This window comes from Panthera pardus, unplaced genomic scaffold (assembly GCF_024362965.1).
Source record: "Panthera pardus isolate Hobbes unplaced genomic scaffold, ASM2436296v1 HiC_scaffold_13, whole genome shotgun sequence".
NCBI classification, from domain to species: Eukaryota; Metazoa; Chordata; class Mammalia; order Carnivora; family Felidae; genus Panthera; species Panthera pardus.
Genome location: NW_026526688.1, coordinates 51772617 through 51783303, shown reverse-complemented (window position 1 = coordinate 51783303; position 10687 = coordinate 51772617). Strand labels below are relative to the sequence as shown.

The window sequence follows — 10687 nt, the reverse complement described above, 5'->3', positions numbered from 1 at the left end:
AGCTCAGTACTTGTGTTTCCATGGAGCACCCCCTGTCAGCACAGGCTGCTCATGGCCTACCCAAGCAGCTGGAATCAGGTGGGAACCCCTGGTGCTGGGAGGGCTTCCCTGAAAGCCCATGGGGGCTGTGTTTAACAGTCTTGAAGAGTGCAGCCTTGGGCAGAGGGCCAGGAACAATCTGTGTAACCCATTAAGCTAATTATTCTCTCTGCAGATGGTGTCCTCCACTAATCCTCTCTCAGTTTGTCATAATCCAGTTTTGTTCTGAGGAGAGCTGCTGGGTGTCTGGCTTTCATGCAAAAGGACTGTCTGCTTAAGCAGAGGAGGTAGGTCACCTGCTCTGTGGGGCTGGGGCTCTGGGCTCTTAAGCCAAGGAGAGCAGCCGCAAGGGCTGTCCAGAAGAAGGCCACTAGTTCTGTGGCCCCGGGGAGGCTGAATCAGCTTCAGAGAGAGGGGCAAGCATCCACAGTGGTCTGACTTTCCTCCACTGGCCACTTCCCTGGGGTCTCAGAGGGCTCAGAGGAGCTGGCCATGCTCTTTTGCTCTGCAGAGGATGGTGAGTCTTTTTGAGTCTCAGTAGGTCTGTGTCTCTTAGGGTCAGCCTCCCCAGGGGTAGAGTATTTTGGCTCTGGGAAGTCACAGCCAAGAGGGAGGTGTTTCAGCCTGAGACTCTGGGAGGGACGTCTTGAGCAGGATGCATGTGGTGATGCAAGATTGGTTCTCTTCCCCCAGCTTGCTGGGCTGTTTGGTGGTAGGTCATGTTTAAACACGGTGCTGCTAAGATTCAGGTTCCTGCTCGTTAATTTACAGGATGTTAATATTATATAGCCTGTCTGGTTCTCCCACCTGCACCGAGGGGGTGAACAATGCAGTCACTGGAGCCAGAGAGGGAGAAATCCCTCCTGAGGACCCCCCTCAATCTCTTAGGGTGGAGGGGAGCTGCCCCTCCACTCCTACAGGGTGAGGATGGCCCACGTTGGGGTGGTTCAGGGGCCATGTTTGCTACTCAGAGGGTCAAGACTTCAAGAGAAGGCTATAAAGAGCCAGGGCGAATATAGAGATTGGCAGGAAAAAGGGTCAGGAGTCCCTAGGAATTACATTATTGAATTTCCTCTACTGGCTTCAGGGTTAGCATCGTTGCACCCATTCCTACAGAAGAAAATGGGGCATGGAGATGTTAAATTGTGGAAGCACCACTAAGTCAAACCCAGGTCTGCCTCAAACCTCTTTCCTCCTTGTTGCTCTTTTTAGTCATCCCTGGTTGAGGCAAATGCCATCCTCCTGTCCCAGGTTTAATGACAAAGAGACTGAGACTTGGGGTAACTGGGTGATTTGCAGAGGGCACACAGCCAGTGAGGGCAGACTCTCAGCCAAGTCCAGCGTGACTGACACTAATTATCTCTGTGCTTCAGTTCTGCACCTTCCCATTGGGCTCCACCCCACTGCAGACTCATCCTCTACTTGGAGAAGGAGGTCCACTCCATAGTGATAGGCAAGGGGGCATGAACCACTGCCTTCTGGCAGTGTAACCATGAAGGAGGCCCGGGAGGGCATCTGGTTCCTTCCCACAGCCCAGAAGTACACCTCAGACAGTGAGAATATCCTCTGCTCTGGGAAATTTCTAGAGAAGTATAACCTGCATTATTCTTTGTTTATGCTCTTAGATATGTAAACATCATCCAGAAATCCTCTTATTATGGTGGTCTCAGACAGGTCTGCTTTCCTTATCTAAGCTGGGGAAAATAGGAGAGCTGGTTGCCATTTTCAGCACCAACGTGCTTAAACGTATGTCTGTGTATATGTGTGTGGGTATGCATGTCTATATGTGCGTGTCTGTGTGCATGCCTGTAATGCGTGTGTATGTGACTGGGTGTTTGTGTGTTTGTGCATGTGTATGCACATAGGTTTGTGTGTGTGTGTATGCATGTATGTGTATGCATGCATGTGTATGCAGGGGACCTGGTTTTGCTGAGAGACCACTGGACTAGTGGTCACAACACCTAGACCTGCTGACTGCATGGTACCCCTGCTCTCTGGGCTTTGGTGTTCTAGGTGGAAAGCTAGCAGGATGGAGTCAAGGAGCCATATCTTCTTTCCAGTGCAATAGCCTATGCATGCAGTGTTCAGCAGCTTTCTCAGCTCCAAGTTAAATAACCCCAGTCCCCATAACCTTTCCCTGTAAAGCACATTTTCCAATCCTTTAATCATCTTGGTTATTTTCCTCTGAACTCCCTCCAAGATACCTATGTCATTGGATAAGTATGTCGTATAAATTAGTCGGTAAATCAATCTGTCAACAATATCTCTTGAGCAACCACCCTGTGGCTTGCAGGAGGTGCTGGGCTGATACAATCCAACCACACAGGAACAGAAAGATTTTTTTCACTGTTGCTCAGACCAAGGGTTCATTTGTCCAGCAGTGGCCTGAGGCATAGTAGACATGCTGGGAAGATATTGTTCCTTCCAATACCATCATCTCCAGAAGCTCAGGGCTGTGCCTCAACAGCAGTATCTGAGAATGTTTTCAGTAAACACTTAAGGGCACCTGTTCTGTTCTGAGCCCTGTGCTAGGCAATTTGAGGGTTATAAAAATGAGCGTGATGCTCCCTGACCACCTGCACAGAGTACAGAGTAGGGTGGATTCAGAAGCAAAGAGGGGTAAGTGGGTCCTAACTGAGGACCTAGCCAATCTCTCAGCTGCAGATAGGACATTGGTGCTCAATGTGGGCTGCTTTGAAAGCTTTTCTCCCAGATGCAGCATAATCAACAATAAAGTGAAATAGCCAAAGAGTTTGGAGGAAACTAGGCTTTTATCTGAACAATGATTTCACTCCTCATTAGCTGGGTGAACCTTGGGCGAGCTAGTTAAGTTCCTGAGTCTCAGGTACTTTACATGGCAGGGTGATATCTACCAAGAGGGATTGTTTGAGATGAGACAACATCACATTTGTCAAATGTCTGGTGCATAGTAGGTGATTGATATTATAGTCTGCCTTCCCCTCACCAGCTCATTAAGGATCAGTTTCTGCAGTCTTCAGTTCCTTTGGTTGGATCTTGGCCATCCCACTAGTTGGGGTTTTAAGTTCTATGAGTCGATCATGTGATGTATACAGTATACAACAGAATCATCTTTGCTTATTGATCCTAAAATAATTTTCTTCAAGGTTGAAGGGCAATATTTTACTTATAGTATAGCATATGCTTCATGATTTTATAGTCTGAGATCAACTGTGATCTTAGCTTTTATCTTTATGGTTGGAGTCCATATTCTTTTTTCAGTTTAGCCTTGACTTTTTGTATTAGAAAGAACACTTGGCCCTTGACCAAGACCTCTGGCTAACCTGAAGGATAACTTTGGACAGGTCACTGAAGAGACAGCTGTAGTACAAAGCAAACACTTCTCAAATATAAGTGTGCACCAAAATCATCTAGAGGTCTTAGTAAACAAACACAGATTGCTGAGCTCCATCCCAGAGTTTCTGATACAGTGAGTCTGGGTGGAACCTGATAATTTGCATTTCTAAGACATTCACTGGTGATGCTGACTCTGTGGGTCCAGGGCCTGCACTGTGAGAGTCACTGATGTAGGAAGAACAGCTTTGGACCTTAGCGGAGCTTGGCCAAGTTGACCCTTCTGAGCCCGTTTCTTTATTTATAAACCTCTACCTTACAGATTCGATTTAAAGGTAATAATTAGAGAAATTATGATGAGCAAAGAACTGCATGAAACTATAAAACACAATGTAACTATTAATAGTTTAATATTCCACATCAGCTTTAGCTTACTCACTTATAAAATGAAGATAATAATAGTAATTTTTATAATGATTAAGTGAGATGACCAATATAAAAGCAACTTATGAAATATAAAGAACTACGGAATTTGGTTCTTATAACTTCCCTAAGCCTCACATTCCTCATCCATAATATGACAAGGTGCTCAGTGAGTTTATTTTATGTGCCAAGTCATGCGGTAGCTCATTATTCTACATGTGGATAATGCAGGTTTGTAGTTAATACCCTGCTGATGCTGCCTTGTGTCCTGTTGGATCCTTTGGTCAAAGCTCCATGTTGGGCCACTGTTGTGTTAGGATGCTTTTGGCTACAAGAAACGGAATTCCCAGCTAAAAGTGTTTTTAAGTTAAGGATTTTGTTGCCCAGAGGCAGAGTGATTTCATGGTTGATTAATTCAATGGCTTGACCAAGTTAAGACTCTAGAATTCTTTTGGCTTTCTCCTCGTGGTCACATGGTGGCTGTAGAAGTGCCAAAACTCACATCCACATACAACAATCAAAAGCATGAAGAGACGAATCCCTGACTTGTATACTTTTTAAAGTATAAAAAAAACCTTTTTAGAAGCCTGTTATTGGCCAGGGTGGTATCACATGTCCTTTGACAAGGGAAATGGAATTACATGATTAGTTTAGACTAGTCAAATATTCAACCTCTGTGGCTGGAAGAGATTCATGAAGCATGTGGTCACCCAATCAAGCCTCTGTCAGCAAGTGAGAAAGTCAGCAAGTGTGTGAAAGAGGAGGTGACCAGCAATGTCCCTTTCCAATCAGAGTCATGTCCATAAGGCTTTACTTGCACACCTCCCCACAACGTTATGAGATTTTCCTGTACCTGGGGCACAGCTAGGAAGGCCCCTCACCAGAATATCAAAAAGAAGTTTAAACAGGTGTTTGCCATCCTTCATAAGAGAAATGGAGCTCTCCGGGAGTCAGGGGAGCAATCCATCCCCCTTTCCCAGCAGGGAGGTTACTGATCTAGAAGGACAGACTCAGTGGCCACAGAGTCTTTCCCAGGCAAAGTGCTTGACCCTGAGAATTCACAAATCAGCACTGCAGCGTTACTACTGTGTGTGGTGTTTCCTCCTGAATCTAGCATAGTGCCAGTACTTAGAGCATGTGCCTGACAGACACTTAAGTGCTTAAGAAAGATACTCTAACTGCCACAATTAAAGTAGTTTGGTCAGCAAGCAGGTTTGGGGAAAGTGAAGGCTTTCATAGTGGAATAGATTTTGCTAGCATTCTAAGACAGTCATGTCTGTGGAATTTTAAAATCTCATTCTTCTTCCTCTGTAAGAGCTTTGTCAACCCATTGGAGTAGTGAATCCAAGCGTTTTCTGAGGGAAGGGAAGCCCCCCCCCCAACAGGTTTCTGTTTTAAGGAACAGACTCTTATCTAGGCTCAGGGATGGCTAACAGCTCTGAAAGGAAACAAATCCTGGATGGGAGTGGTTGGCCACAGCCTTCACTGTCCTGGCTCCTTCTGACCATGGGGTGGATGCTCTTGCTCCTGAAGCTCCCCACTTAACCCTTAGTAAGTGACATAGGAAAGCTGTGAGGTTGAGATCCCCAGGGGTGTCTCTAGGGGAGATATGTGCAGAGTTGAGGAAGATAAACACTGAGAAGGTGGAAGATTGTGTCCAGTTCCCCTGTGTAGTGTCTGTCCATGCTTAGCAAAAATGATTTCTCTAAATGAGATCCTACCTGGAGCTCTAGCACAAGAGTCAGATGGACCTTATTGCTTTTCTGCTTTGAGGGTCTCATTTTACTGGCAAAGACATGGAGGTCACTTCAAATAAGACAAAGAACCCAGGGCTTTGGACATCAGGGTCCATGCCTGTTACAACATTCTTTGTGATTTGTTTTAAAATTTTGGAGATGTGTATCAGATCCATGCAGGAGCAGGATGGTGTGGCTACTAGATTTCAGAACTGTGGTTCTCAAATCTATTTGTTGTGAAACTGCCCAAGGCATTTAAAAAACATGGCTCCTCTAGGAGGAGGCCTGGAAGCCTACATTGAAAAGCAATTAATGACAAGGGTTGGTGAGGATGTGGAGAAACTGGAATTCTTGTGCACTGTTGGTGGGAATGCAAAATGGTGCAGCCACTATGGAAAACAGCATGGCGGTCACTCAAAAAATTAAACATAATATCAACATACGATCCAGCAATTCCACCTCTGGGTACATACCCCAAATAATTGAAAGCAGAGTCTTGAACAGCTTTTTGTACACTCATGTTTAAAGCAGCAGCATCCACTATACCCAAAAGATGGAAGCAACTCAAGTATCTATCAATGGATGAGTGCATAAAGAAAATGCGGTATACATATACATACAAGGATATTATGACACCTTCTGCTGAAGCAGTACCTAAGGGGGCTAACCACTGAGGGCTGTCATTTGAGAAGAATAGGTGCAAAGTGCCTAAGAGCATACATACCATAATAGGCTTCAACACCCATTTTTAAATTTTCATTGCAACCTTCCTAGCACTTTCTGAGGAAAGCATGTCTCCTTGTTTTGTATGTAAGGCATTGAGCAGTTAAGTCACTTGCCTAGCCACATAGCTGGTAAGTAGCTGAGCTGGTTTAGAACTCCAACTTCCTGTCTACATCCAAGGCTCTGTCCACACCTGCCACCTGTAGATGCAGGTAACAGAGGCTCCACCTTGAGCCCTGGACATTAGAGGGGCTGGCCCTGGCCCATCTCCATTGACACTCCTTCCTAGGGGATGAGGAGTCCAGAGACACCAGGGGATGTGCCCCACCCGGAGTGCATACTGGGGACTCGGGATTCCTTGGAAATTCTAGAGCCTGCATCGCCTCTTCTCTGGGTCCATGCTCCCAAGGCTCCTAGTAAGGTATGCAAAATCCTTACTAGGTTAATAAATGAAAGACAATATCTTTACACAGCACACACAGGTAAGATACTTAGCCATTCAGAAAACCAGTACTGGTGTCCATGCTTCTGGATTCAAACCCCAGCTTCCCTTCACAGCTTCTGCCTGTCTCTATGTATTTAAATCTCTTTATGTATTTAAACTTCTCCATTTTCCCACTACAAAATGGAGATGATAGTGGTGGGTCCCACATGTTGTGTGGGGATCAGACTGTCAGGGAAAGTGTAACGTAAACAGGTGCTAATGTTATGAGATCCTCATTACAGCAGGCTCTCCCAGTGACATTGCTGAGTCTGATGCACCCTCTGCTTCTCCTGACCCAGCCTGGTTCTCTCCTGTCTCCAGATAAGGCTCTAAGCTCTGAGGTGCAGGATGTCTCCTGTCATGCTCTCTGGGGTGGCCTCAATGCCCAGCCTGGGGTGTAGTCCGTATCTGCTGAATGACAGAATGAAGATGGGGCAGGGTGGCCAACAGGGTATTGAAGGAATCCAGGCTTTATGAGTGAGACAAAATGCAAGCTGGAAGGAGGAGAAAGCCCACATCAGCAGTTGCCTTTTGGGTTCACAGTATGGAATCTTGCACTGGTGACCAATAATGAATGTGTCCTCCACCTGGCCTGGTAGTGACATGGGAGTTGCACTCCTTCGAACAGTGGGAAACAGCCTGTGGGTTATGTTTCTGAGTACTTCCAGAGCCCATAGTTTTATAGTTGGGAACGTGGAGACCCAGTCAGCAGAGGCTGAAGGCTCAAGGGCACATGACTGCTTCCCTTCCTGGAGGCTTTCTTTCCTGGCAGGATGTGCCCATCCCAGAATGTGTTAGCAGTGATTCTCTAACCTGGCTGTGCTTCAGAATCACCTAGAATGATGGCTCATACCAATTCCCACCCTCAAAGGTTTGGATTCAGTTCTAGGAAGTGATGTTTGGAAAATCTGGGACTTCAACCAAAACCTCTGGTGGTTTGGATGATTTGGTGTTGAAGACTGAGGTTTGGGAACCACTGGTTTGGAGAAGATCTTTACAGAAATTAATCTAAGATTTTATTTCTTCTATTTGTGTATTTCTTCATTCCCACAATAATTTAAGACATTATAGAAATCCAAGAGATCCAGGGGTGCTTGGGTGGCTCAGTTGATTAAGTGTCTGACTTGGGCTCAGGTCATGATCTCCCAGTTTGTGGGTTTGAGCCCCGTGTCAGGCTCTGTGCTGACAGCTCAGAGCCTGGAGCCTGCTTCAGATTGTGTGTCTCCTTCTCTCTCTGTCCCTCCCTTGCTTGCACTCTCTTACTCTCTCTCTCCCTCTCTGAAAAATAAACAAACATTAAAAAAATGAAAAAAAAAAGAAATCCAAGAGATCCAATGTTAAAATAAATGCTCATTAATATAAAAATCAGTCAAATGGGTTGTTAGTGTTGTATAAGCTAAATAACTACTCAGCTGACTTTTTCATCTTTTATTAGCAATAACATGTATTTACTCAGAGTTGGAGAGAAGTGGTTCTAATTCCTGGCTATATGTTAGAGTCCCACAGGAACCACTAGAAAAGTGCCAGTTTGGTAGAGATCTCTGAGGTCGGGTTCTAGGTAGATTATTACATGTAACCAGGTTTGAGAACTACAGCTACGGCATTGCCAGAGCTCCCACTACTCACCAGCTTCATGGCATCCTCAGGGCAAGCCTACAAAACAGGAAGGGATTTTGTTTTTATTTTATTAATGAAAAAGGATGAAAAGGCTGAGGCCCAGACTGGTGAATGAACCAGCCAGAAGCTAGAGAGGGAGAGGTGGTCTTTGTTTATAGATGCTATTAGCTCACCTTGACCCAGTCAAATCTTAGTTGTTACATTTTTCTGTTTAGTTGAGAGCAGGGGTGAATCAGACCTGTGTGGCCTTGTGTGCCTTTCAAAGAGCAGAGGGTGGCACAGGGATGGTCTGCTATGGGCTGCTTTTCTTTGGAAGCTACAATTCAGGAGAGCCACTGGCTTCTTGTAGAGTCATAGACTTTCAGGATGGACAACGTCTTTAAGGGCCAACTTGCCCAGCCTCCTCATTTTTTGGAGAAGAAATCAGAAGTCCAGAGATATGGTGTGAAATCTCTGAGTCCTCATTACCCCAGTGAGACAGCATCTCAGTCACCTGGTCCAAGTTCTGAGCAGTCCAGTTTCCTAGACCTTGAATAGACCTTGGGTCTTCTTGGAGAAGAAGGTCAAGGAGCAGAGCATAAGCTTTCCCAGAGGGAAGAATTGGGCTGGATGCTCTCAGGACCCCACATGACCTTCTCACATCCCAAACATGCCCTGGCAACATGCCCCCTTGTTGACAGATGCTGGAAGTTTCTGCTACCCTTTCTGATCATCTCCCAATCTCCTCCCACCCACTCTTGGCCACATTTGCCAGAATGACAGACTCTATAGAGTTTTATTGCTCTGGTTTTGTAAATCAGTTTCTTGTAACATACCAGTTGCTTCCATTCTCTGAATTTCCATGACTCCATCAACATGTTTTGGGAGCTGGGTGCTTTGTCACCTACCACCACCTGCCCAGGTGAGAAGTAGCCAGTAAGCCCCCAGGCGAGAAAGGAGTGTTTTTCCAGCACTCACATTAGCTTCTTGGCTGAACCAGGATCTTCTCTTTCCTTGTGCAGGGATTACTGGATCACATTCCAGCTTTTTCCAGACTCTTTGTTACCTTATTACCTGGCAAAAGAGACAGATGGAAAGACACTGTTCCCCTCTGCCCAAGACACTAATCTAAATGCTTTCCCTTCCTTTCTGAGAAGCCAAGAATGTGTCTCTCATCACTGATCCTCGGGTCTTTGGGGAGCCCATAGCAGACTACCCATCATCCTATGGCAGAAGCCAGATTAGGAACCATCAGAAGAGTGGAAGAACTAACATCCAGCACCTACAGGGTGCCAGGCATTTTCAAACTTATGCTTTCATGTAGAACTTGGGGTAATTTTTATTTTTTTCAGATGAGGAAACTGGGGCTTGGGCTACTAGTTAATTTAGCCAAAATTACATAAATAACTAGTAAGTGGGGAAAAGAACCAAAATTTAACTGCACCCATGTAACCATCAGCTTCACTGTGTCTTGCTTGAAGCTCTGCATTAAAAAAGAGAGAGAAATAGAATGTCTGTGACATTCCTCTTCAAAAATATTTTTGTAATTTTTAAAAGTTGATCATGGTTTGGCTAGAGTAGATGTTCTCCTGCTTGTGCTTCCTAAGAGCACCCTGCATTCTTCTTATCTTTCCCTTAAGTTACTAAGCATTTAATTTAGGGGACCCTGGGCACATAGACAATTCTTTCATAACCAAAATATACTTGAGCTGCCTGTTGGCATTTTGCAGCATACTAGTAGAATCAGAGAAACTCATTCTGATGTTTAAAAAAATTTTTTTCCAAAGCCAATTATTTACTAAAACCTCCCTAAGAAGCCCCAAGGGGTCATTTCATAGCAAAATATCCAACAGATCTTCACCTATCTTCCCCTCCCTCCTGATTTTTTCTAGTTTTCCCTCCAAATTTTTTCTCTCTTGATTTTAGCCAGTACTACTCTCCATTTTTCTCTTACTTTTAACTACCCGATTAGTTTTGTTTTTCTTAAGTTTCTTGAGAGTTTTCTAACGTAAATGAATCAAAGCCATCTCTGGTTTTTCAATTCTGCAGACTTCCTCTTGCTCCTTAAGCACAACTAAGCCCCAAGCCAAGTCACCATTCCTCTGTGTGGGGATGGGAATGTTTGGGACTGGACAGGGGGAGGTGAGGCACTGAGAGATGTGGTAAATTGTATGGTGCACCAAGTAAGATTACATTTGACTGCAGGTATGCTCACTTTGGTAGCACATATATATTTGACTGCAAATGATGGAAAATCAAGTTTCAGTGGCTTAATTGAAAAACTCAGAGGCAGTCCAGGGCTGGTATGGTAGTTCCGTGGCCATTGGCATGTAGGCTCCTTCTATCTCTTATCTTTAGTATTAGATTCCATCAC

At 44.9% G+C, this 10687-nt stretch overlaps 1 protein-coding gene across 4 annotated transcripts in view; it reads left to right on the top strand.

Annotated features, from left to right (window-relative positions):
* The first annotated feature begins 235 nt into the window (after positions 1–235).
* RP1L1 (RP1 like 1) overlaps positions 236–10687 on the top strand; it is a 50048-nt gene continuing 39596 nt past the window's right edge. For 2 of the 4 annotated variants that reach the window (XM_019440920.2, XM_019440917.2), the window contains exon 1: positions 338–556. Coding sequence is in view for 1 of the 4 variants with exons in the window: in XM_053901102.1 (XP_053757077.1) it covers positions 554–570 (17 nt within the window). In the remaining 3 variants the exon portion in view is untranslated. The other 2 variants (XM_053901103.1, XM_053901102.1) reach the window with 2 other exon arrangements.